The sequence below is a fragment of the Vanacampus margaritifer genome, chromosome 1, assembly GCF_051991255.1.
Source record: "Vanacampus margaritifer isolate UIUO_Vmar chromosome 1, RoL_Vmar_1.0, whole genome shotgun sequence".
NCBI lineage: Eukaryota > Metazoa > Chordata > Actinopteri > Syngnathiformes > Syngnathidae > Vanacampus > Vanacampus margaritifer.
The window spans coordinates 28,715,189-28,742,278 of record NC_135432.1 but is presented as its reverse complement, the minus strand read 5'-3'; the positions used below and the strand labels follow the sequence as shown (position 1 = coordinate 28,742,278).

General features: G+C 38.4%; 2 protein-coding genes across 2 annotated transcripts; one reads left to right on the top strand and one right to left on the bottom strand.

The window, feature by feature from the left end:
* The first annotated feature begins 7,016 nt into the window (after positions 1–7,016).
* Positions 7,017–17,811, top strand: ca6 (carbonic anhydrase VI). The gene is made up of 9 exons (XM_077543830.1): positions 7,017–7,119; positions 8,298–8,477; positions 8,609–8,757; positions 9,109–9,204; positions 9,981–10,047; positions 10,128–10,285; positions 10,519–10,645; positions 10,735–10,818; positions 14,047–17,811. The coding sequence occupies exons 1-9, from the start codon at positions 7,017–7,019 to the stop codon at positions 14,676–14,678; spliced, it is 1,596 nt and encodes a 531-aa protein (XP_077399956.1). The 3' UTR covers positions 14,679–17,811.
* On the bottom strand, positions 17,810–23,779 carry slc2a5 (solute carrier family 2 member 5). The gene is made up of 12 exons (XM_077545536.1): positions 22,727–23,779; positions 22,542–22,640; positions 22,301–22,461; positions 21,999–22,123; positions 21,767–21,919; positions 21,538–21,663; positions 21,289–21,476; positions 20,195–20,305; positions 20,018–20,119; positions 19,640–19,715; positions 19,312–19,439; positions 17,810–18,244 (listed from the first exon to the last, which is right to left on the bottom strand). The coding sequence occupies exons 1-12, from the start codon at positions 22,766–22,768 to the stop codon at positions 18,020–18,022; spliced, it is 1,536 nt and encodes a 511-aa protein (XP_077401662.1). The 5' UTR covers positions 22,769–23,779; the 3' UTR covers positions 17,810–18,019.
* Positions 23,780–27,090: the final 3,311 nt, after the last annotated feature.

Here is a 27,090-nt window from a genome sequence, read left to right as displayed (position 1 = left end):
ATAGATAGATAGATAGATAGATAGATAGATAGATAGATAGATAGATAGATAGATAGATAGATAGATAGATAGATAGATAGATAGATAGAATTGTTGACATTGTTAACATTTTACATTTTACCTGTTTTGCATTTCATTATAGCTGTGTTGATGTAGGTGTAATTATGTTGACCCAATATAACCTGATGAGTAATGCTTTTGACATTCTTGCTATCTTTTCTACTGTTTTCTCAGACATGAGAAAGTTAATATGTTTCGTTTGTTTATCTAAGAAGTCTAGTTCCTGTTCGTCAGAAAACCGGATTTCAGGTTCAGGTTAACATAATTACACCTACATCAACACATCTATAATGAAATGAAAAACAGGTAAAATGTAAAATAATACAGTAAAAATTTTAACAATGTCAACAATTCTATCTATCTATCTATCTATCTATCTATCTATCTATCTATCTATCTATCTATCTATCTATCTATCTATCTATCTATCTATCTATCTATCTATCTATCTATCTATCTATCTATTGTTGACATTTTTACTGTTTTATTTTACATTTTACCTGTTTTCCATTTCATTATAGATGTGTTGATATTGAATATGTTTCGTTTGTTTATCTAAGAAGTCTAGTTCCTGTTTGTCAGAAAACCGGATTTCTGACAAACAGGAAGTAGACTTCTTAGATAACCAAACAAAACATATTAACTTTCTCATGTCTGAGAAAACAGTAGAAAAGATAGCAAGAATGTCAAAAGCATTACTCATCAGGTTATATTAGGTCAACATAATTACACCTACATCAACACAGCTATAATGAAATGCAAAACAGGTAAAATGTAAAATAAAACAGTAAAAATGTTAACAATGTCAACAATAGATAGATAGATAGATAGATAGATGGATAGATAGAGAGAAAGAGAGAGAGAGAGAGGACAGAGCAAGAGATAGATAGATAGATAGATAGATAGATAGATAGATAGATGACAGAGCAGGAGATAGATAGATAGATAGAGAGAGAGAGAGAGAGAGAGAGAGAGAGAGGACAGAGCAGGAGATAGATAGATAGATAGATAGATAGATGACAGAGCAGGAGATAGATAGATAGATAGAGAGAGAGAGAGAGAGAGAGAGAGAGAGAGGACAGAGCAGGAGATAGATAGATAGATAGATAGATAGATAGATAGATAGATGGATAGATAGAGAGAAAGAGAGAGAGAGAGGACAGAGCGATAGATAGATAGATAGATAGATAGATAGATAGATAGATAGATAGATAGATAGATAGATAGATAGATAGATAGATAGATAGATAGATAGATAGATAGATAGATAGATAGATAGACAGAGAGAGAGACAGAGAAAGAGCGAGAGAAGGACAGAGCGATAGATAGATAGATAGATAGATAGATAGATAGATAGATAGATAGATAGATAGATAGATAGATAGAGAGAGAGAGAGAGAGAGGACAGAGCAGGAGATAGATAGATAGATAGATAGATAGATAGATAGATAGATAGATAGATAGATAGATAGATAGATAGATAGATAGATAGATAGAGAGAAAGAGAGAGAGAGGACAGAGCGATAGATAGATAGATAGATAGATAGATAGATAGATAGATAGATAGATAGATAGATAGATAGATAGATAGATAGATAGATAGATAGATTGATAGATAGATAGATGGATAGATAGAGAGAGAGACAGAGAAAGAGCGAGAGAAGGACAGAGCGATAGATAGATAGATAGATAGATAGATAGATAGATAGATAGATAGATAGATAGATAGATAGATAGATAGATAGATAGATAGATAGATAGATAGATAGATAGATAGATTTGTGGAATATGAATTCAGTAGAAAAATCCATCCATTTTTATCCATCGCTGCCATTTTGCCACTTGCTCAGGTAACAACCAATCATGTATCAGTTTCAGATGATACACCATGATTGGTGTTCATTGCCTGAGCAACTGTGATGTCATTTTCAGTCGACAGCAAGTGGCAAAATGGCAGCCCGCTGAGATGGACATAAAAAGGTGGATTTTTCTGCTGAATTCATATTCCACAAATGCAATATTAATCAGAGAATACAGTGAACTTCAAAGTTAACAACTGAAAAGTACTTAAACAGTGATTTTTTTTCATGTGCAAGTACAGAGAGCCTGTTTACACACTTGGAGAATATCACTGAGCTAATGTATTCCCAAATTTGCTCTAATCTCACGTCTTCATCTTTTGGGGCGTTGAAGTGTGACGGTTCCACTACGGCGCTTGTCACTGTGTTGAATTGCACATCACAGGCCTGGAATTCCGTGTGACGTCGAGTGATCTGAAATGACATTTCCATTGACAGTCACAATGTTAAAGTCTCCGGCAGCTTAAATACTATGATTGTCCTCCCTGCCCAGTCGAACCGTGTGATTTTCTGAGGACACAGTGAACATCTAAATCCTGGCGTGTGCACAGAATCATCAAATCTGTTACCTTAAACGCTGTCTAACTTTTTACCTTGTCAACATTGCCCACTGAGGTAAACACTATAGCATCCAATCGGTAGAGTTTATCGGCCTTGAGCCTGGTGGTGCGCAAAGTATGGCTTGCGGGCAAAATATGGTCCACACCGTCCTTTAATTCGTCCACAGAATTTTTTTAATATAAAGATTAATGTAATATAGGTTGAATCAATTAAGGCACCCCTCCCCCCAAACTTGGTAAAATAAAATGTATTTAATAATTTTCTATTTACTTTTGCATTATTTTTTCATTCATTGGCAAATGGATTTTCTGTCAATAAAATAAAAATACACAGTTAATAAATCATTTATGCCCACCATTGCTTTAACTGATAAGTCCCAAACAGGGAGCCAACTGTGAAACAACTGGAATCAATCAAAGAGGCCACAACTTCCAGTCAAGCTTCCAGCGCAACATTGAGGGTCTTACATCAAAGTGTGCTCTTTGATCATTTTGTAATTCAATCGTCTCTTTCCACACATAAAACACACACACAAACACACACACATGCAGACCATATGCAACCTCTTGAAACGAGTTCTCGTTAAACCATACATTTTTACTTTAACCTTTTAGCATAGGCTGGTTTACCAATTTGAGAAAATGATCTATTTGTTTTAGAGCGTTGAGGAGATTGTAAACTCTTTAATTTTTTATGTTAAGCAGGGGCAAGATTTAATTAAAGTGTTACTTATTCCTACTCCTTTTTGGACCAACGCAACTCTGTGTTAGTTGTACTTTGAAAGTTCTGTGAATGTCAGCTCCAGCCTTCCTGTTCCGGCCTCCCACGTTCCAAAAACATGCACGTTCGGTTTAGCGAAGACTCTAAATTGTCCTTCAGAGTAAATGTAATTATGAATACTTGTTCATTTATTTAAATATGCCGAGTAGTGGCAGGCGGTGAGTTTCAAATATGGAACTTGAGCGTGAATGGAAGTGACTTAAGCCACTTAATTATATGGCACAATAATGACAAAAATAGCTACCGGTATATCACTATGTGTGGCGTTAAAGAAGAGACAGAGACATTTGCCATATTTGAGGACGAATACCATTATTTTTATAACAAAAAAAGAAACAGTTACCTTCATCCTTCTAACATCATCTCCAAGCCACTCCAAACCTATACACAACAATATACCTGTAGGAGTTTCCGATCAATATTTATCAAATTAAAAACTTTAGAATACTTCATATTCTCCAAGGATGCTGGTGTAGAAGGAGCAGACTTCCTTTACGTGCTCCCGTCTGCGTAAGTAACTATTCTACTCACATGCTGCTCTAAAAGGGACCCAAAAATACATTTCTGGACTAGTGTTGGCTGAGTTAGCTGTATAAATGAAATTTTTTCTTGAAAAGCATGCCTCGACGATTTATTTGTAATCACGTCCTCCCCTGTAAATCAATACTGTACAGTATTTGGTACACATTTTACGCGTACATTTCAACCAATCAAAGGAATAAACTGTACATAGCTAACCCAATTAGATGACTTAAAAATGTCATTTTCACTCTGAAGATTTGTAAACGCACAGAGCAGTGACTGTAAAATCTGATTGGTTAAAAAAAGAAAGTGATTTCAATGGTGTGTGTGGCCAAGCGCAAGCATTCAAGATTCTGAAAACATTGGACAAATAATATTTGCATGGCAACACGAAGCTGAAATCTGATTGGACAAAGATTAAAAACAAATGACAAATGACTGGAAACTGCTCAGCCAAAACACACGTTATGAAATTAAGACAAAACCAAAGACAGGTGAAAATTAATTATTACCATTTCGTATTTTCAGACTATATACGTCACACCATTCAAAAAAAGAAACTTACAAGACGTTTTGGTGTATCAGTCACATTTTGGGGGGAAATTTATTTTACAAAAAAACAAGACCAAGTAGAGCTTGGACTCATACCTAAAATCTGCATTCCCTAATTGAGTTGACGGTAACGAATTAGTTAGGGTTGGATTCAAAAACTCTGCTTCTAACTATGGAAAAGTTTTTCTTTTTTAGTTTAAAATGGCTTACCTTAACTAGAATACTGCATCATATTGTGGCCAAAGGTAGAATCCTGGTTGGTTATTGCCAGAGGTGGCAAATCCAGGTCCAGAAAGTAAAAACCCTGCCACAGTTTGGCTTTAGCCCCTGATGCTAGCTAGCTGGCTAGCTGCTAGCTAGCTCCCTAGCAAGTAAATGAACACCATGGGAGCTAGCTAGCTATCATCTAGGGCTAAAGCCAAACTGTGGCAGGGTTTTTACTTTCTCTGCGCATTTTTCTGTGCTGTAAAAAGTACATATTTGTTGTGGCAGAAGCCACATGTTAAACTAGCGATGTCGTCTTCTTCTTCTTCTGAATTGTTCTTTGCCGACCTGTGTGTTTAGGAAAATAATGTAAATAAGAGCGGCAAATAAATGTATTTTTTCAAAATCAAATCAAATCAATCTTCTTCTTCTTCTTCTTCTTCTGTATCTTTATTTTGGTGGTTGGCAATTACTTTTGGTGCATTACTGCCACCTTCTTTAGCATCTGGATGTCATTGGATCAGGGACATTTAGGCAGGGTAGGTAAAGCCTCCCTGTCTCCTACCCTACATGCGAAGAGGAGCAATAATAATAACAATAATAATAATTACATTCGATTTTTTTGTTTTTGCTTTATTGCATTCATGTCTTATGTGTTCTTTCCTAACATTTGTTATCTGAATGTAAACGATGACGTCTTGACAATACATGCTACAAATTTGGAGGATTTGCGCTATGAAGATTGGGGAACCTGTGGCTTACAAAAGGTTGTGGGATCTAACATCAAATACTTCTTAGCTGAGTGCATAAACTTCTAGTGGTTTTACTGCTTGCTCCATAAACTCACAGTTTCCTGAAGTCACAAAATAAAGCTCTTGCCAAATGGTAACATGTCATTTTTTGCACCTTCAAGCATTCACCAATGCTCTCACATCTTGAGCTTTGAAAGGGTAATGAACATAAAAAAAGAATGATTATGTCCAAACAGTCAACGAATATTCCTGAAATGCTCTTTCTATTTGCTCCTCCCCGTCACACTCACCAGTCTGGCATCTGAGGCGGCGGTAACGGACATGCTCTAACTAGCATGCTATCACACACTGTTCGCTGCCAGCTCACCTGTGTCTGTGTGTGTGCATATTTATTAACTCAGGTTGTCATCTGAAGTCAACTGGAAACTTCAAAATCAACTGCAGTTTAAGTATGCGCCAAGTGAAAAGATGCATGAATGGACTTGCATCCACCATTGCCGTTTACAAACAAACCAATCCTTTCGCAAACCCAAATTGGGCCTGTTTCATTTATTGGGGCACTGAGTCATTTGAAAAATATATTACAAAAGAGACTTTTTACATGCATACATTATAACATCTGAAGTAGGCAAGAGCCAATCAGTGTTCATTTCGAGCTGCATAGAATGCCGCAATTTGAATGTTGCATCTGCTTTCTAGATACAAACAGATAGTTGCACCACATTGGTCTAATCTTACTTTTGGTTCGTTTACATACTCTTTTATGTGACGCGAAATTCATCAAATGCTTTACAATCAGATTTTTTGTTTTAGTACCCTTTTTTATAGTACTATAAATATAGGGGAAGAAAAAACTCAAGCTGGTGTGTTTCCATTTTGATATAATTGTAAGAATCATTTTCTGAGAACTAAATCTGACTGGGTGGTACTAATACGTAACACAACTCAGGCGTGTTACGTATTAGTACCACCCAGTCAAGTTAAGACTTTTTTAAGGGTAATAAGCCTTGACTTTCTGTTTTTCCACATAAATCTGGCAAATTCTATTGTTGTCAGTTTGGAGAATACATTTGAAAATAGATTTGCTAAATTGTCACCAGAGATGTTACTGAAGGTTTTAAGTTGGAAATGGCTCAGAAAAGTTGGACAACAAGGAATGAAGTGATCTCGTTTGTATAGAAAGCAATTCCCTGGATTGTGCATTTTGCCTGATTATTACTGTAAGGGGCTCAACTGAATTGATGGCAAACAAAAAGGAGAGCTTTTTTTTATTACGTAGGTGGTGAAATATTTCATAATGCAATTATTATTTATATATATATATATATATATACATGAATTGAACCGATTTAATAAACGAGTTACCAAATTCACGTATTTTAGTTTTACAGTAGAATTGCTAAGTCTGGTATCTCTTTATAGCAATTGTATTTAATAGTTTAGCTTAGATTATGAAAGCCTTGCCTGCCTGTTTTGATCTTTATTGAGGACAAGCGGTCCGGAAATTAATGCATGTTTTAAAATTAAATTAAGTTATTATGCATATCCTAGTATTATGATAACATAATTAAAGTCTCACTGCGCCCAGTCCCGTCACTGGGAGGCCTGCCCCTGGGCGTTTTTCTGCAGAGGTTCAAGCACTTCCCTTAATCCACTCTCTTGAAAAGTGGAGGGCACCTCGTTCGAGGTGTCACATTTGTGCGCAAAAGCATTCCGAGACGCAGCGATGAGCCGACACGTCTTCTTGCTCGCCGTTTTTTGGGTCGCTGATGTCACCGCTGTTGTCACCGCAGTGATCCCCCATGACGACATACACTGGACATACACAGGTAGGCTTTTTCCCCCGTTCATTTGGCATACTGTATTCACTTGAGAGCTAAAGCGAAGAGATGGGAGGCGGGTGGGGATAGGTACCTTACGTACAGCAAATTGATGGGTAACCACCGGTCAGACGCTTTTGAGTGGGTGTAAACACAACAACAACAGTAATAATAATAATAACAATACTACTATTACTGCTAATAATAATAATAACAATAATAATAATTATTATAATTAGAATCATTATTATTATTATGATGATGATGATAATAAATAATAATAATAATAATAATAGGGAGTGTTTATATTGAACCTCCAAGACTCCCAAAACAACTAATAACAATGCTAATTATTATTATCAGAAACACAATAATGGGCATAATCATAATAATATCAACAAATGACTCTTCAAATACAGAATAAACACAGCAACCATATGGTTCATATTTTTTACTCACTGCTGGGAAACAAAGATGAGTTGCAACACCATCAAGTTGGGCAAGCCCTGGCTGTGACTGTAACTTGTATAGCTCAATGGGAGAAAAAGGATAACAAACAACCCACAATTGTCCACACAGAGTCACGCCCTAATGAATCCTTTGATGATTTGGCAAACTGTGTAAAGCAGTCATATTGTGCATTTTCTCACACAATTTAAAACACTTAGTGGTGTCTTAAAAACATTTCTGGTGAGACTGTGACATGCTTTTGTCAAAATAGCTGAGTCATTGAGTCTTGGGCTCAACTGGACTTGGTTTACTGTTTTGATGTTTTTTGACTCAAAAACGAAATTTAATGTCTTTTCATAAGGCAATTTATATTATAGCATTTAACAATAACATTTAAAAAAACTTTTTACTCATTGTCATAATGCTATGCTATGTGTAGAATTTTGAGGCGGGATATGGTTTATAGTATTCAATTTTTAGCAATTTAGTCCTCCAACAATAACGACCGTATAGTGTCATATCCCTCCTATGAATGCTTCCCGGATGTATTCTGTAAACAGTGAATGAGGGCCTAAACTTTACTTCTTTTTTTTTTATTCTGTTCAGCATATTCTAAGTGCTATATTTCACCATATGAATGTAAAAGTCGTCTTGTCAATTGTCCTGGATGTAAAGCGGCAACTTTGTGAAATAACAGAAAACAGACATTTACGCTTAACATTTGATGTTTCACACAGAGGGAGCTTTGGACCAGATGCACTGGGCAACCAAGTACCCAGCATGTGGGGGTAAGAAACAGTCCCCAATTGACATCCAAAGGCGCAACGTAAGACACAATCCAGATATCTTGCAGCTGGAGCTTAGTGGATATGATGCTCAGAAAGGGACTTTTCTCATGTCCAACAATGGACACTCAGGTAAGTCGATAATACAGTAGCATATGATGAGCCCATGGAAAAGTTCTGCTCCTGAACAACAAAAATCAATGCTTTCAACATCTGTAAATGTATTCAGTTTCTGGATAGTTTAACATGTTGTTTCCCATCAGTCCAAATTGACCTGCCACCCACCATGAAGATCACAAAGGGCATGCCAGGAAAATACACAGCTGTTCAGATGCATCTCCACTGGGGTGGTTGGGACCTGGAGGCCAGCGGAGCAGAGCACACCATCGACGGCATCCGCTACATGGCAGAGGTAGACCAAATAAAGCATTCAGACGCAGCTCGTCTCCATTGAGAGTAGCGATGGGCAGACGGGAGCGTTGTGCACAACACGCTCCAGTGGTGGTGACGCCGTGATGTGAAACGCAAACATCCTGCAGACTGCAAAAACATCAATTTGTCAAAGTGACAGTGCCTTAAAAGAGCAATAGTGGGTGGGCAAAGAATGGCCCGCTCAGTTAGTCAATCAGGCCCACCGTGCATTCTTTTTAATCATATGCCATTAAATAATTGTATTGATTTGTTGTACTATATGTAGCTTCATACAGCAAATTTTCATGATCCCTTGTTATACACCCCCCCCCCCGCCCCCCCTGTCTTTCAGCTCCATGTTGTCCATTACAATTCAGACAAGTACAAGAGCTTTACGGAGGCCGTAGATAAACCAGACGGGCTAGCGGTACTCGCCTTTTTCTACGATGTACGTATCCTTTTGATTGCTTGACTCACACACATAAACATGTGTCATTGTCATGCCATTCTTTCTATACCAACATTTTTTGACGGTAATAAAATAAACCTAAGCTGAGATAAATTTAATAAGCTTTCAAGTAGTTCATGAGAGACTGTTAGTCGAAGAATGTGTTGATGTGTCTTTTTCTATGGCAACACGGCCTTTATCATCCCTTATGATATGAGCTCCAAGTGGTCCAAGCTGAAGAGTGGTTGGTAATAATTAGAAATAATTATAGTGGAGAAAGAAGACCAGCAGATAACATGTGTGTTTTAAAATAGAGTTCATCTTGACTCTCTTGCTGAAAAGGTCACTGTTCATGTACACACACTGCTATTCAGGACAGGCACGTACAAGCAGTGCCGGCCCATAAAGCAACTTTTACTATATAGTTTTCCTCTCACGCAAAGGCAACGTGGTTAGCTGTTAGCACATGGGCCTCACAGTTCTGAATTTCATGGTTCAAACCTGTCCTCCGGCCTTCCTATGTGGAGTTTGCATTGCTTTTGTGTTTTTTCTCAGATTACTTTGGCTATGTTCTATATTCCCAAAACATGCATGTTAAGATCATTAAATATTCTAAAATGGCCAGAGGTGTGAATGTGACTGTGAAGGCTTAAATGTACACTGAGAATGACTGGCAACCACTCCAGGGTGTACCTTGCATATCGCCCAAAAGTCATGGACTCATCAAGCTTGACTGACAATCTTGCTAACGAATTTATTTTTCCATCCATTTTCAGGATGGGCATTTTGAGAACACCTACTACAGTGACTTCATCTCCAACCTTGACAAAATCAAGTATGCAGGTGAGTATCGATATAAATGTTATGGGCGTGCACTTACAAGACATGTTTGAGTCCCATGTGCCCTCAATGACCTGTCACAGGTCAGTCCATGAACATCTCGAGCATCGACGTGCGCTCCATGCTCCCTGAGAACCTCAACCATTTCTTCAGATATCAAGGATCTCTCACCACACCGCCCTGTTACGAGAGCATCCTCTGGACGGTGTTCGATACACCCATCACTCTTTCGCATAACCAGGTAGACTCAACAGGGGAGGAACGGTGACGTAGTTGCACCTGCTGGAGGGACACCGGCTCCCTCTAGCGCTATGTGAAAAGAATTATCTACTAAATTAAATGTTCAGACTGTTTTAAAATACGATATGGATGGATGGATTACATATGAATTTAATCTTTTAGAATCCTGGACAGGTGAAAGAGTCACAGGCTGCCTCAGTATCTCATATCTTTTGTTGACTTTGTTGCATCCAGATCAGAAAGCTGGAGAGCACGCTGATGGACATCGACAACAAGACCCTGTGGAACGACTACCGCATCGCTCAGCCTCTCAATGACCGTGTGGTGGAGTCGTCTTTCCTTCCTCGACTTGGGAAAGGATGTGTGTATTTCATGAATCGTATACTTGATGACTTGGTTATTTGAAAATAGGGTGAGACAAATTATGGCCGTGTCCATTCATTTTATCAGCGTTCTGCCGACAAGATGAAATTGAATCCAAGCTGCAGAAAATCGAAGGCATGATAACATCTATCGGAAAGAACATGTACTTAGGTGAGTGATGTCTTGGTTGTATAACATGTTCAAATCCAAGCACTCTTCTTGTTAACTCTTCACTGTTGCACTGTATGTCGTTTGTATGTACTTAGGTGGACGTCACGACTCGCAGCCAAGCAAATATGGTGAGCTCATTTGTTTCCTGTTTCTGACAGAAAGTGACACATTGAGTTACGATAGCATCAATAGTACGGTCTACCCTTTCTATTAGCTTAAAGAGTTTAGGATTTTAAAATCAAATAAAAACCAAATATCAAAATTTATAGAAACATGGTCTACGTATATAGAATTTTTTAAACTAATTCTGGTTACTTAATTCTGTCTGTTAGCGAGAGCCACTACATCGTGATAACTTACATTGATGTTTCTGCATTTGGCAATTTATTATTATATTATATTATTAGTATGGGATTTTCTTTTAATGGGCTTTAGGTGAACTGATCAATACACACACGCACGCACGCACACGCACGCACATGCACATGCTCACCCACATACAAAAAAAAAAATATATATATATATATATATATATACTGTATATATATGTGTGTGTATATGTATATATATGTATATATATTTTAAAAAAAAAGCTTAAAGAGTTTAGGATTTTACAAGATTTTGGGATAGTCAAGCAGACCCTATCACACACCAGAAAATATCAGCCCGTGCACCGAACACTAGTTGAATCCCATCTCCACATTCAGAAGCGAAACAGGAGCAAACTGTCGCAATATGACAATTTTTAAAGCAGTTATTTGGGAATCATTCATGTGATCTTTTCAGTTTGGACCTTGATACAGAACATAAAGTGGAGGAAACCATTTTTGCTTGTGAAAATTAGTTATCTTTAATCACAACAGTTTTATGGAGAAAAATGTTGTTACTTGTTAAATTATAAATAGTTCATTTGCATCTTTGCATATTTAAAAAGGCTCTATGGTAAATAAGCCAAATTATTTTGTAGCAGATGCCACAGGCCGCTTAAAAATGAATGACGGGCCGTAAATGGACCCAGGGCCATAGTTTGGACACCTCTGATCTACAGTACAGGGTGTAGTGTTGTAGAGGGTTTGATTAACCTGTGTATCCACCTATTGTCATCCATACAACAGAATAATGGTTGGAGGTGTACCATGAGATTTTTTTCTAATGCCTAGGCCCTTTAATGCTTGGAAAAATGTTCCAACATCCAGCAGCAAGTGGCGCTGTCACGTGAGGTGTGGAATTTAGGACCCAAACGCAAACAAGACACGGGAGTGGGGAAATAGAGAATCTTTATATACAAAAATACAAAGTAACAACAGAAAACGGCTGGATTCGGATTACCTTGACAAAAACACTTAACTAATTTAATCCCAGGTTTTTCCACTAAAGCAATCCCCTTCGCTCCAGGCTGTTTTACTGGATTTTGACTGATTTTGCAAGGCCCACAGAATATTGTGTTCCATTGCTCTAAAAATATGAAACCTACCAAAAGAAAGATTAGAGTCTCTTCTTTCATCAGATTTCTAAGTGTTTCCGTTTTGCAGCAATTAGCATTAAAATATAGCTAAATTTCATTATTATTCACAAATCTGTTTAAAACTGTGGGCAAAATAATTTTTTGCAACATGGGCCTGGTTGATCTCTTACACTCTGCTGCCACCTGCTGGCCGTTTTTGTAATGACTGCTATTGCTTCAAGCATTCTCTTTAGTTCAGAGGCTGCATCAAAGCCTTCTGTATGTTTTAGCATTTAAAAAAAGCATAAAACACGTATAAATACATCTTTGGAGCATGGTAATATTTAAAATAGAATATATTTATACGTTTTTGGGAGCAAATGAGTTAACAGAGTAACCTTGGCTAAAAACCTTGAATGGGATGTATGCAAAACTCAAAAGTACAACGTAGCCACAGCGAGCAGGGCTGGACATGCAGCTTGCATGGAGGTTGAAACTACAGATACGCTCCAGCCTTCCTGCTCAAATCTGATCGCGCAAATAAAGCGGAGGCGTGTCGAAGCCATGTGCTTCAACTGCTTCGGAGATGCCGAAAATCACGTGACCACTGCAAACAAGGCCTCGAACATCACAGACGTGTCGGCGACTTCACGATGTTTCGCGGGAAAGAAGATTTGGTGTTTGACAAAATGCCTGCAGTAATTAAAGCCCCAATTGCATGATACAAAATAGGAAAGGTTATGATCATTCGGCTCAGATATTTTTTTCCAGTTTAGGATTATGGAAATACGTATACCATATAATAAAAACAACATACCTGTTCACAAGCACTATTATCTACACATTAAATTCTGTAGAGTAAATTTTACTCTATTTAGAGTGGGACCAAATAGACCGTTTTAGAGTAATATTTACACTTGGAAGAGAGTAAAATAAAGAATTGGTCAAGAAAGTCAAAAGTTGAGGAAGGAACTCACGACCTTCAGCTTGGGAGACAGCTGATCTACACCCTCAGCCACGCAGCTCCTGATGTGCATCAGTATATCGCTCATGTCAGCTGGAATCTTACTGACTCCAAGACCACAAACGATGTTTTTGGTCTCTTGGAGATAAACAAACAGTTGGAGTGACACAGCTTAGGTGATAGTGTGGCACTCTCCAAAGCTGAAGGTCGTGAGTTCGTTCCTTAACAAATAAGAGGCTTTTCTTCTTATTATTTTTTTTCAATTCTTTATTTTATTTTAAATAAATATTATCCTACTCTAAAAAATACTATTTTGAACACCACAGACAAAAACAATGACACAGACTTGAAAGGTCAACTTTACTTGTGTAAATCACACTTTAAAATGATGACACAATCCCACATTTGAAAAAGATAGAGAACATCCACTGAAACTTTATTGAACTTATGAAATGCTGAGGCATACATGATAGCAAGGTTTGAAGCTTTGTAAACAGTGATTGTAAACATTCCGTGTGCGCACGTTCGACCAGCAGATGGAGCTCTTGCAGTGTGTCAAATGCCTCGAAGCAGGGCATCGTTTTAGGGCAATTGTCTTGAAATTGGTTCATTGTTTCCGAAAGCCTCGGTTTCTCCATCACCACCCCCAACTGTCAACATTCTCATCATAAGGGGCATAGTAGCTGTATAGCAACTACAAAATAGAAATGACTAGACCAATGACTAGATCAAATAAGAGTGACTAATAACTCACATAGGAAGTGCATCCTCATAAGGGTTAGTAGGTGACATCAAACTTTTTTTCCCCCATCTTCAATAGGACGTCAAGCTTTGTTTCCTCTGGTGCTGAACTTCCAACAGGAGAATTTTGGTAGTTACGCCAAGGTCCACCTCAGCCATCCGATGGTTCTCGACTCCTTAACCATCTGTATGCACATCTTGCCCGAAGCGGCGGGGACGCACAACATCATCGCATACGCCAGCGAAGGCGTCCATAACGAGCTGATGATCTCCGTCAGCGAGGGCCGAGACGGCAAAGAGGTTGGCCTCTGGATCGGCAACGAGTTTGTCAACTTGCCGTACAACATCAATTCCCACGGCTGGGTCAACTACTGCATCACCTGGACGTCCCGCACTGGCGGTGTCGAGCTGTGGATCAACGGCATGGTGGGGGAGCAACGCTACCTAAAAAAAGGTTACAAAATCACCCCCGGCGGGGTCTTCATCCTGGGCAACGACCAGGACGGAATGCTGGGCATCTCCAACACCGACTCCTTTGCGGGAAAGCTGACCGACGTGAACGTGTGGGACCACGTGCTGACCACAGCAAATATTCGCGACCAGATGGCATGTGAGGGGAACAGCACGGTGCAGGGAAATGTGTTCAGCTGGGCGACCACCAAACAAAGCCTGTATGGGGGGGTCCAGCTGGATAGTCAGTACAGATGCTAATGAAATATCCTCCTGCTGCACAAACCAAAAATGTGTGGAGGATAGCGGCCGAGTCCTACCTCAAATAGCCACATTAAGAATTGCCAAATTAGTCGTTTAAAAACATAGATATACCAAACTAATGAAACTATGATGCCATATTCTATATTTCAAACTTATCATACATACCCTTTAACTCTCCTAACTTCCACTAAAACGACAGTTACTTAACACACACAGAAATATTTCAAGCCTAACTTGACAGGGCGTGGCAGATTTAGGACTCAGGCGCAGATAGGAGTTGGCCGCCAAGGCAGATTTTTACAAAACATAAAACTCATCGTTTCGAAGGAAAAACAAAGGCTATAAGGCTACGTTCACACTGCAGGGAGTGATGCCGAATTCGGATTTCTTGTTAAATCCGATTTTTTTATGTACCGTTCACATGAACACAACGCGCCGGTGATGCAACTCGCCTGCGCAATTGAGCATACGTCAAATGACGTGCACCCAAAATAATGACGTCACGTTGCGGCGTTCACAGAAGTAACTATTTTCTCGACTCGCGACGTTTTACCGTTCGCCACCCACTGAGACTAGCGAGTTTTATAAGTGTCATATGCAAATTTAGCTGTGCCAACGCACGTTACAGATAGGTGGACTGGTGGACTTGTTTCGCGGACGAGTTAGATTCATATGTCTTGTCTGCATAAATTATGCAAATATATCTGTGCGAACGCCCGCGCTCCTGGTTGGTGGACTGTTTTCTCGCTGGCTCCTGGTTGGCTGCTGTGCTCGGCTTCCTCGTGCGTCAGTTTTCAATGTGCTGTTCACAAACAGCAACAGAAATCCGTCGGATTTATTTTTTCCATCTCATGTGGCCAGAGTAGCGAGGTTGGAAGAGGTAATAGAAACATTTGGGGGAAATGAGGGGATACTCCTCGACCTCATTTCATTGAAAAGTCTATTGCCGTTCGTGATGAACCGTCTGCAGGGTTGAACTTCTACTATCGCCACACATGTCAACTTTATGCTTCATGTTTCAAGTGTGATTAGATTAAAGACAAATACAAATTTAACACTGTTACTCAAAACAGCTTTGTATATTCGCAGACGTGTCAGTTCACATTAGTCGCATTTGTTTTTGTAATGTAAACTGTACATAAAAAGATCGGATTTAACAAAAAAATCCGAATTGGGCATCACGCCCTGCAGTGTGAACTATGACTGTGACTAGGCTAGAGTGATTCTGACGAAAACACTTTGGCCCAAGACGCAGACTATTTAACACATAAGGGTAATGGGAAATAGGTGGACACAATCAGAAATCAGGGTTGACGCTGTCTGACACCACACGAGGAAAGGCAAGTGACCTAAAACGAAAGGAGAGTCAGAATTTTCAAAACAAAAAAGGAAATGACAAGCCAGTAAAAGCCCAGACGAGACAACCTCACCGCGGTGTGACATAACTTAAGATGTACGTAAAAAATGTTCATGACAAATTCCCATTTCTTTTTTTTTAAGATAATTTTAACGCAAACCTACCAAATAAACCTCATATGATACATATTCATTAGTCTAATAAAGCCTATTTATTTGAAATGCATAATCCTCAGGTTTGTGTATTTAGCCTTTATAAAGTATAATTATTAAAAATTAGTAATAATGAGAGTATTTATTTAAAATTATACATAAAGTATATTGTTTAAATTGCATAATAATCAGGTTACCTATCCACGATAAATATACTGCTACGTGAAACCCCCCCCCCCCCCCAGATAAAAAAAAACCAAAACATTTTTATGCTTTTGGGATGAAATTGGTCGCATACATCCCAAGAACGTAATTTTTTTTTTTAAAGTAATTATGATTTATTAATACTAATACATAAACATGAGGATTATGTATTTCAATTAAATAGGCTTGATTAGACTAAGGAATATGTATCATATAAGGTTTATTTGGTAGGTTTGTGTTAAAATTATTAAAAAAAAAAAATAAGAAGTATATAAATAAATAAATGGGAATTTGTTATGTAAAAAAAAAATTACATAAATATTTAGTCAGGCTTGAAATATTTCTGTGAGTGATGGTTCTATGAGTCTCGAACGACTGCCAGAGAGGGACCCATTAGAAACCCATGCTAAACATAGCTCCTCCCTGATGGACAGAGCTTGTCTTTCAATTGACTTTATTCACTTCAGTTTGAGCTAATTTTATTTTTCAGTGCGGTTTTAGTGCCAGCTTAGTGCATTATAAAAGCACAAGAAACGCAAACGGGGGAGCTTTTTCTGCAAAACAGTGGATAGGTTCCTTCCAAAAAGCAGGGGGTTGCTGTGTTCCGATGGTGACTTGGGGGCTTTGAATGCTTCATTGCAATGTGTTAAAAGATAAAAAAAAAAGTACATCAATATAAGGTGAGACAATAAAAAGAAACAAGACTGGCAGCCACACTTGTGCTGCAATACCATTTGGCTCATGTCACATGACACACAAAAGTGTGAAAGCAGCAGTGACCATAGCAGTTAGTAGCCATGGCTGCCAGTTTCTTGATTGTCACTCCTAATCTTTAAAAGGCAAGTCAATTCAAAAATGTTCTTTACAATATGTAATGTGCGCCTGTACTAGTCCAAACACAGTATTCTGAATAATATTGCGTTTGTGGAATATGAATTAATAAAAAATAAAACACGTTTTTTATCTAACTGAGGTAGCGGCCATTTTGCCTTGCACTGACATGCAAGACTGAAAACATCACAGTGCTTAAGGACTCAGCTTGCGAACATCATATGACCAAGCCAAGACAATAGGTGAGCCTTGACATTCGTTACCTGAGCCCTTATATAAAAAAAAAAATAATAATAATAACTTGTAGGCAGTGCAATGTGATTTTCAGTCGTCAGTAAGTGGCTGTGAAAGGCAAAATGGCCGCTGCATAAAATAGATGGACAGGTGGATTTTTCTGATTCATATTCCACAAACACAATATTACCTAATCTGAATACTGTGTTTAGACAAGTGGGGGTGCAAAGAACACATCATTGTAAAGACATTTTTTGTCTTGACTTCCCCTGTAACGTCTACTACAGACAGCTTTAGCTATATATTTATCATCTTTGCATTGGGAATAAAGGGACTTCATTCATACCTCAAACATTGTACAGTTTGGTTATTTTTTTATTTTTCTACAAAAGACTTTGTACAAACATTCATTAAAAATACAACTAGAGGAACATAAAGAACACAACGACAAAAAATGACGTACCATAACATGCAGTGTAATGCAATCCCCTGGCCCCCCAAAGTGAGGACTTCCTCTTTCGTGAAAGATCTATTGGTGTCTGAAAGATCTATTGCTGTCTTCAAAAGGCTGTGACCTTCTCTACATCCTGCAGGTTTTCTTTGCTCTCTTTCAGTGGCGCATCGCTATCGCCCAGCTTGATCTCCACTCTGTTCCTTTCGGCAAACATCTGGCAGATCTCCAGGAAGGTCTTGCTCTTGGTCTCGGGGACCATCAACCAGATGTAGATCAGCGTGGCCAGACAAATGAAGGCAAAAATAACAAAGCTGTAGGGGCCCAGGCCTCTCTGAGGGGGGAGCGAAAAGCGAACATATCTTCTCATGACACCTTTTAAACGCTAGTACATAAAGCTAAAACATAAGTAAACATGAAAGAAACGTAGTTCCCAACAAATTCAGCAACCACCACCATAATGTGATATTCCGGAAAGAGAGGTAGAGCCTCACTGTCCAATTTGCTGCATGTGATGAGTTAAAGAAAAAATAATTATTAAAAAAAAAAAAACTAATAGATGAATGAAAGGATTACGTTCATTAAATATTTTTGACACCACTTTGATTTTCCCAGTGTGGTTTGAGAACCACCAATGGCACACAGGCTCCCTCTAGTGGTCCCGGGATAAATCACTGCAGTACAGTTTAGTTGATTTACGAGCTGTACGTATGTTAGGATTACATTTTTAAGAACTGTTGCTTTTACATATTAATTTGAATACAGTGTGTATTCAGATTTTCTGGTCAATAGATTTTAATTTAATTATTGTTTTGGTACGCTTTAAAAAAAACAAATTCTATATTAAAGTGCAGTGTTATTGTTCAAACCACATTTTTGGCCTACTATTTTAATGGTGGTCATGATGGTGGAACTTTGAGAGCTAAGTATATTTAAAGGTGGTCCTTGGAATCAAAAGTTTGAGAAATTTTTTTTTGAGAGGATGCTAATTAAAGCTGCAATATGGAACCTTTTCCCCCAAAAAAATATATTTACAAAAGCCTTTTAATTTGACCATGTATGACTGAAACACCTTCTAATTAGTAGGTTAACACCTTAGCTGTTCACAATAGGCACTCCTGTAAGCCAATAGTTTTCAGACAGGATTCGGGTTCAAATTTCCCGCCGTCTGTCTGCGGATGTGACGCCATATGCGCATTGTGTATGTGAAGTAGGGTATGTGCAGTCTCATTTTTCATCAACAGGTGGCAGTAGCGATTTAAAATGGAATATTCTACATTCAGTAGCTTTAACTTTAAAACATGAAAACATGGATATGCCTGCAATGAGAATTGAGACTACTGTATGTTGTTATGATGATATCAATGTGACCGAGGATGAGACTCAGGTGGTGCAACTGACCTCCATAAAAGGGAACAGCAGGCCAACAGTGAAGTTGGAAAGCCAGTGGACAGAACCTGCCACCATGAAAGCAGCGGACCTGGCTGACTGCCGGAACATCTCAGTGGTCACCACATAAGGGATGGGACCTGCCGATGTGATCAGCCAAAGGGGGAACATTTGAGACAGATGGTCAAACCTCAAAGTCAAAGGGAGGATGTCATGTGTAACCCCTGGGCGTTATTTGAGCATTTTTTGGCTTTTTGTTGGTTCTGACCAAGCCATTTCAAAATAAAATAACGCCCAGGGGGTAAAGTGCAAACGAATGTTACTGAATGTCCACACTCACTGGGTCCGATTGCATGGCCAGCAATGTAGACGATGACACACGTGATGCTGATGTAGGGCATCCATGTCACACTTTCCTGTGGAGTAACACAAGCAGGTTAACATGCAGATTATGGTATTATCTTCAAAATGTAATCCAATCAGCTCCACTATAAAGACAATGTTTGAATTGGCATTTTCACATTCTTAACTATGATACAAAGGTCAAAATAAGTTAACCACTAATATAATGTAAAGTATAAAATGGAAAATAAAAAGTGATTATCAATTTATATAGCATTTTTGGGCTTTGCAAATTTGTCTCGAACCAATCTGACAACGAGCACTTGAGGGCAGCAGAGCGACATGATCTGAAGGGTCTTTGTTTGTCCCATCAAACCTGGAAGGTGAGAGCGACCGCCAGCAGGACACATGCGCCACAGCAAATCCCAAACCCGCATAGGAGCAGGAGGCGTCGTCCAGAGGCTTCCACGATGAAGACCTAGCGTTGCAAATTCCCAATTAATAATCATTTTCTTTTAGAACTACAACTCTCGGCTCAAATGAGGGTACCTACAGCCGCTATCGTCATGAAAACATTCACGGCACCCGTTCCCACTGTGACGTACTGGATGTCATTCTCCATGACCCCTGCGGTGGCATATATGCTGTCTGCATAGTAGTAAATCTGGGAGAGTGGAAAGACGATTTGATGTTAGCAGAAGTGTAACAAATGTAATAAAATAAAGCAAATAAAGTGAACCCCTGCTTAGTACTGTAATGCTGTTTTTTAAATCGATTATCCTATTGGTTATCATATGAATAATCCTTTTTTATTATATTTATTACTATTTGTTTGTTTGATAATCCATTATGGTTGAACATGAGTTGAATTGAGTGGATCTGCATTGCGAAACACCAACAAAATTAACCTGTGCTAAACGGTTAGCAATCGCGATTACCATTTGCGCACTAGCGATAAAAATTTAAGGTAAACAGGCACGAATCACAGTTTAGTTCACACACACATCATTTTATCTACATGAGTTGAATTGAGTAGATATAACTACTAATTATTTATTATGTTCTCTGCATGAGCATTATTTAACACCAACAAAATTATCCTATGCTACACGGTTAGCAATCGCTATTAGCATTTGTGCTAGAGATTACCATATAATAAGATAAATAAACACTAACTACTATTTAGTTCACGCATACATCATATCTACATTAAACATGTAATAGTATCTTAAAAGTTACTTAAAGACAATGCGCTGCCTGTTCGCTACAATGAGCTCAAAACTTCCTGCTCCGTGTAGAAACATGGATGGCGACGCAAACATAGTGGAGGAGCTTCAAAGCAGACATTTTTAGTCAATCGATTTTTAATATTAACTTATCCAACCTGGTCGACTTTTGTCCGAGCCCTACCCAAAAAAGAAAAGAAGCCCTACTGAGAATGGCAAAACTCCAATGCCGTGGACTAGGATCGGCAATCCTACATTGCTAATGCTAAAACGCAAAAATAACAACAAAGCAACACGTCTTTTTTTAACTATGTGTGCTTTCATCTGTGCTGAAAACAAAGAGCAACCAGACGGGAGCTCCGGAACATTCCCCATTTCGCCCTGTACATTGCACGGCTAAAGACGCCAAAGCAGCTCTCACCGCGTTCACCCCCGACAGCTGCTGCCCCATGTTCATGATAACGATGGAGACGAGCTGCCAGCGAAGCGAGCGCTGGGAAAGCAGGGACAGCACGGACAAGCAACCCTCTCCCCTCTCCGATTGGTCTTCCAGACGCATCTCTGAAATCTCTTCGGTCACGTCGTCCCTGCCACGCAGGCTCTGTAACGCTGAGGGAAGATGGACCCTAAACTTCTGTTATGTCAAACTAACTTGACATTCTCAAATCACCTTTCTTTGCAGTCATCTCGTCGCCCCTCTGGATGAGCGTGTATCGGGGACTTTCTGGGAAGAAGGGCAGCAGCATGAGCTCAATTACGGCAGGAATGCCAGTAAGGCCCAGCAGGATGGCCCACCCTGAACAAATACAGGAAGTTTTGACTCAGGATACATGTATAATCCATAATCCTTAAACCCCCAGCATGCATGCCAGTGTATGTGTAGTAGACCTAGTGTCAACCTGTGCTATTGCCCAGTATGTTTCTGATTCCCAGCACTTGGGCACTGAGGATGCCAATTGTGATGAAGAGCTGCGGTACGATCCCGATGGCTCCCCTGAGATTTTTGGGAGCGAGTTCGCCCAGATACATGGGCACCACGTTGGACGAAAGACCTGCAGAAAAGGACACGAGACTCGAGATGCTTTCAAAGGATTTCTTCCGCTGGGCTTCATCGCGTTCAACATGTCAGACCTGCGCAGATGCCCACTATGAACCTCGCCACGATAATAATCTCATAGGATTTGGCCAGCTCACTGACTCCCATCATCAACGCGGGGACGATGGAGAAGATGTTGTTGAAGAGTAGAGTGCCTTTTCTGTTAAGCCACACAAATATAGTTTGCACAAAGTGATACAGGTCGCATGTGTTTATCTGGTGACCTTTCACCCTAAAACAGCTGGAATAGGCTCCAACTCACAAATGACCAATATTATAGTCTTTGTTGACAGAATGTTCACAGGTGATTATAGTGTTCTAACACATGCATGATTACCGTCCCAGTTTGTTGACCAGTGGGGCCACCAGGAGAGAGCCAAAGAAGCCCCCCAAAGGGTACATGGACACAGACAAAGACCACAACAGAGTCAGGAGGTTCTCGCCCATGGGTGTAGCGTAACGCTCGACGAAGGTGACGTTGTAAAAGTGCTGCATAACCTGAAGTGGGAACAAAGAGGAACACATGACAGAAATACATCACCACTCAAATGTGTGTGTGTGTTTCTTGTAAGGGTTACCGGCGCTGGAGAGTTGATGACAGCAACGTTGTATCCATACTGGAAGGATGAGCCGAATGCAGATATGAGCGTGGCCAGTGCCAGGACCACGGTTAATCTCTATGAAAGACAAAGGCGTATTCTCTACATTATTGATCATGATTACAGCGTTGAGTATTTGGATTAACGGGATGTGAGACACTCACCTCACTCTTCTTAGGCTTTGCCAATTCCGTTGCGTCCACCATGGCTGTTTTTGCGTCTTGCACACACGGTAAATAAGAAAAAGTGCACTTTGGTAAACTGCACTTGTGGCGTCTGCCTGCCCTTTGAACATGCCATCATCACAGCTAAAAGCTGCAATTTGTTTATTGCTTTCATGTTGCTGACGGCGCTCACTCGTTTACTGAAGGTTCATCCATTGTTGCGCAATATGCTGGCGGTACGTACACCCATTACATAATTAAGAATTATAATAGAGCCTATAAAAGTGGCAAAGCTGGATCGGTGCCTCTATTACATTTTCTTTATGTGCAATAGGTATGCTAATTGCTAAAAAAGAAAAGAAAAAAAGGTATTTTCACAGTCTTTCTTAACGCATTCACTGCCATTGACGTCTATTGACGCCAAAAATTAATTGGAACTGGGACTCTCAGACTCCGACATTTGTCTCCAATGCTTACAAAACACTACAGACACTTATGTTCATGCTTTATGGTTATGTACTCCGGTTATGTATTTCTGGACTAAAGTCTTAGAAAAACTTTCCGCTATTTTGGACTGTAGGATACCTTTATCTCCAAACTTGTGTTTGCTAGGTGACCTAACAACAACTGACTTACCACATAAACAATTTCAATCTACACTTGTAGCCCTTACTATCGCTAAAAAAACAATTCTTGTTAACTGGAAAAATAAACAAACTCTGAATATCGACCAATGGTCTAACCTCCTCATAAATCACATTTTAATGGAAAAAATATCTGCCTCAAATAAAAACCAAATATCAAAATTTATAGAAACATGGTCTACGTATATAGAATTTTTTAACCTAATTCCGGTTACTTAATTCTGTCTGTTAGCGAGAGCCACTACATCGTGATAACTTACATTGATGTTTCTGCATTTGGCAATTTATTATTATATTATATTATTAGTATGGGATTTTTTTTTAATGGGCTTTAGGTGAACTGATGAATACACACACGCTCGCACGCACGCACGCACACACGCACATACACATACTCACCCACATACAAAAAAAAAATATATATGTATATATATATGTATATATATTTAAAAAATATATTAAATTTTTTAAATTGATTTGTTTGTTTGTTTGTTTTTAAAAAGGAGAGCAATGATGATGTCAAATCGAATGAACAATACTGAGCTCTCCTGAGATAAAAAAAATAAAATTAAAAATAAAAAATTAATTGGAACTATTTCTATTAGTTTAACATTTTTTCCACTTTTGTTAACAGGAGTATGAAAACCTAGAAAATAAAAATTATTGTACATTTAAAACAGATATAAAATTTACGATTAATCGTGATTTAATTATTGAAGTCATGCGATTAATAAAAATGTTTAAAAAATGTAATCGCCTGACGCGATTTAAAAAGAAAAGGTTATTTAAAAATTAGGAGCGTGAGGCAATTGAAATTTGTAATTAATTGCATGACTTCACGAGTTAACTCACGATTTATCACAAATTTTATATCTGTTCTAAATGTACAATAAAACAATTCTAGGTTTTCATACTCTTGTTAACAAAAGTGGAAAAAAATGTTAAACTAATAGAAATAGTTAAAATGAATATTTGACGTCTATAACCGTCAGTGGCAGTGAATGAGTTAATCGTGAGTTAACTATTGAAGTCGTTCCTAATTTTTAATAATCATCTCGTCAGGCGATTACATTTTTTTTAAAATTGTAATTAATCGCATGACTTCCCTAGTTAACTCACAATTAATCACAAATTTTATATCTGTTCTAAATGAACAATATTATTTTTCTCTAGGTTTTCATACTTTTGTTAACAAAAGTGGAAAAAATGTTAAACTAATAGAAATAGTTCAAATGAATTTTTGACGTTTATAGCCGTCCGTCAATGGCAGTAAATGAGTTAAGGCCTACCTATATAAGAATTATAAAAAAGAATTGTATTATCTTGTTTTTGAAACACCACAAATTAGACAAAGTAAAAATTTGTATAGGTTTTACGTAAGAAAAAAGAAGATTAATCAAATTAAATAATTTTTTGAGTGCTCATAAAAATACTTGGAAATACATTTTTTGTTTTACTTTTGCAACTTTCTACTTATTATCATCATCATCATCATCATCATCACGAGTATCCATCCATCTATTTTCTATAGCATTTGTCATTAGGTTGCAGGTGAGCTGGAGCCTATTCCAGCTGAGTTTACTCGAAAGGTGGGTTCACCCAGGACTAGTCAATCACAGGTCAATGTAATCATCATAATAAAAAAATCAAAAAAAAGATGCTTATTGTCTGAGACGTTCGCCTTTCTAAAATACTGGCCAAAGGCTTTTTTTTTTTTTTTTTGCGTAAATCCTCTCCTCTGTGAAAATCAACTGCATCCTCGTAACAGATCATGCAATTCTACTCCTGAAATGAAATTATGAATAAATATAATATATTCAGTAATAAATACTTAAACCATTGTTTTAGTAAGGTGGCCATGTAGTTCTGTTTCCTTTTGAGGGATTTAGTAAAGGGTTCACTTTCACTTTGAATACCCATAATTTTGCCTTACAAACAACTCTGTAAAAACAGTGTTGACTACATGAACTTTGACCTTTCTTTTTAAACACCAGTCTTTTGGGGAAGGACTAAAGGTATTTGGCATAATAATTTGGTGATATGAGGTGAAGCTTATAATGGCTGTAGGTTGCCACATCTTATTTGGGGGGGAAAATATGCCTCGACAGAAAATAAATGGTATCACCGTATTTGGTGTGTTCATCGTTTATTTTTAATGAATTAAGTGGGCGGCAAGCCAGCTGACTAAAATCCCTTCATACAGTGTTTGCACACGTTGGAGCTCCTTCAATGTCAGCCAAGTCTCAAAGCTGACACAATGGATGCGTCCCTGCACAATACAGTACATGATGGCCCTCAAGGACAAAAAAAAAAAAACCTCATCAGCATTAACTGTCCTTACTTCCTTATTTTCTCGGGCATCCAAGTAGAAATGTGATCGCAAGGTGTCATGTCCTGACGGCTGTGTGCATTAATTGTCATTCATTTATTTTGGTAGGTTTCGTCTTCCTGTTTTTGTTCCATTATTTTTGGCATTATGTAACTCTAATGGGTTTTTATTTGGATCTTACAAATCTGCTGTTATGTATTGTAGCCACATCTGTGTGCACCGTTTGTCAAAAAGGAGCACTAAGATGTGAGATCTTAGCATCCTGCGCTAGCTATATGCACTGTTTATATTAGTGATTCATTTTGTTGTATGTAAGTCCAGCATCTACTTGTACATCAATTAAATATTTATTTACTACTTATAATGTATATTTGTTCATCTAGCTAAGCAGGGAGCTTCATCCAATTTCTCCAATTGCAAATTCCTGGAACAGGTCTTCGTGCCTCTGTTCACATGCTAGCTAGCATCTCGTACCAGGAATTCCATTGAGGGAGGAAGAGATTGGAAGAGGAGCATAGGTCGTCACGTCTTTGAATTATTACTGTCACCACAAATGTCCACTTTATGCTTTATGTTTTAAGTAAAGTCAAATATCAACACTGCAACGCTTCACAAAAAGTGGCTATTTTAGTTGTTCTACAGGCTCGTGGGTTCAATGGATTTAAAGTCCACACTGTCGTGCTAACATACATGAGCAACAATCAGCAGGGGTCAAAGGAGAAGTGAAGCTCCAAGGTAAAGAAAGGCTCTGGTGTCAAGGAGGAAGGACGACATGTGATGATCGGTCACACATCCTGAGCATGATGACAGCAGCGCTTATTTTTTGTGACGCATCAAACACCATGTTGCAACACATCATAAGGCAAGAACCGGCAGGTTTTGTAATGCACATCACTGACAGTGACATCAGTGGAAAAGTCATCTGACTTAGGCATCATGCTTATCGAAACAGTACCATTTCAATTGAAACAGTTATTGTAAAAAAAGTTTAACAATATGGGATCATTAAGTACAAAAATAAAATTAGGTTAGGTGGCAAATTTAAGTGTTTTCCTGCGGTTAAACGTGTGATGCTTTTTTTTTTTATGGGGTCAATCTGCTCAAATAAATGTTTGGCATTATATGACTGTAGAAGTTTATTTATGTAGAAGCTCTTTAACTGATTTTTAAATTATATATATATATATATATTCTTAAATCAGTTGTCATATTATAGTTATTTACTTGCATTTCTGGGGGGGGGGGGGGGGCTGTAAGTGTGCATGCAAAGTCAAAAACATGCCGCAAAGACTCTCTGTAATCTCAAAAGGCAACCCAGGATAAACTGCTGCTAAAAACAGATGAAACACACCAATAGGTGAATTCGTGAATAGCAGGGTACTGTGTTGGTA

Bases quoted from the DNA above. Each gene is read 5' to 3' on its own strand.
- slc2a5 (XM_077545536.1), bottom strand. From the start codon at position 22,768: ATGGTGGACGCAACGGAATTGGCAAAGCCTAAGAAGAGTGAG. The intron at 21,477-21,537 runs GTGATTTGAGAA...ATCTTCCCTCAG, and splicing joins CGAGATGACTGCAAAGAAAG to CGTTACAGAGCCTGCGTGGC. The intron at 19,716-20,017 runs GTTTGATGGGAC...GTTACTCCACAG, and splicing joins CGGTCGCTCTCACCTTCCAG to GAAAGTGTGACATGGATGCC.
- ca6 (XM_077543830.1), top strand. From the start codon at position 7,017: ATGAGCCGACACGTCTTCTTGCTCGCCGTTTTTTGGGTCGCTGATGTC. The intron at 8,758-9,108 runs GTAGACCAAATA...CCTGTCTTTCAG, and splicing joins GCATCCGCTACATGGCAGAG to CTCCATGTTGTCCATTACAA. The intron at 10,048-10,127 runs GTGAGTATCGAT...GACCTGTCACAG, and splicing joins TGACAAAATCAAGTATGCAG to GTCAGTCCATGAACATCTCG.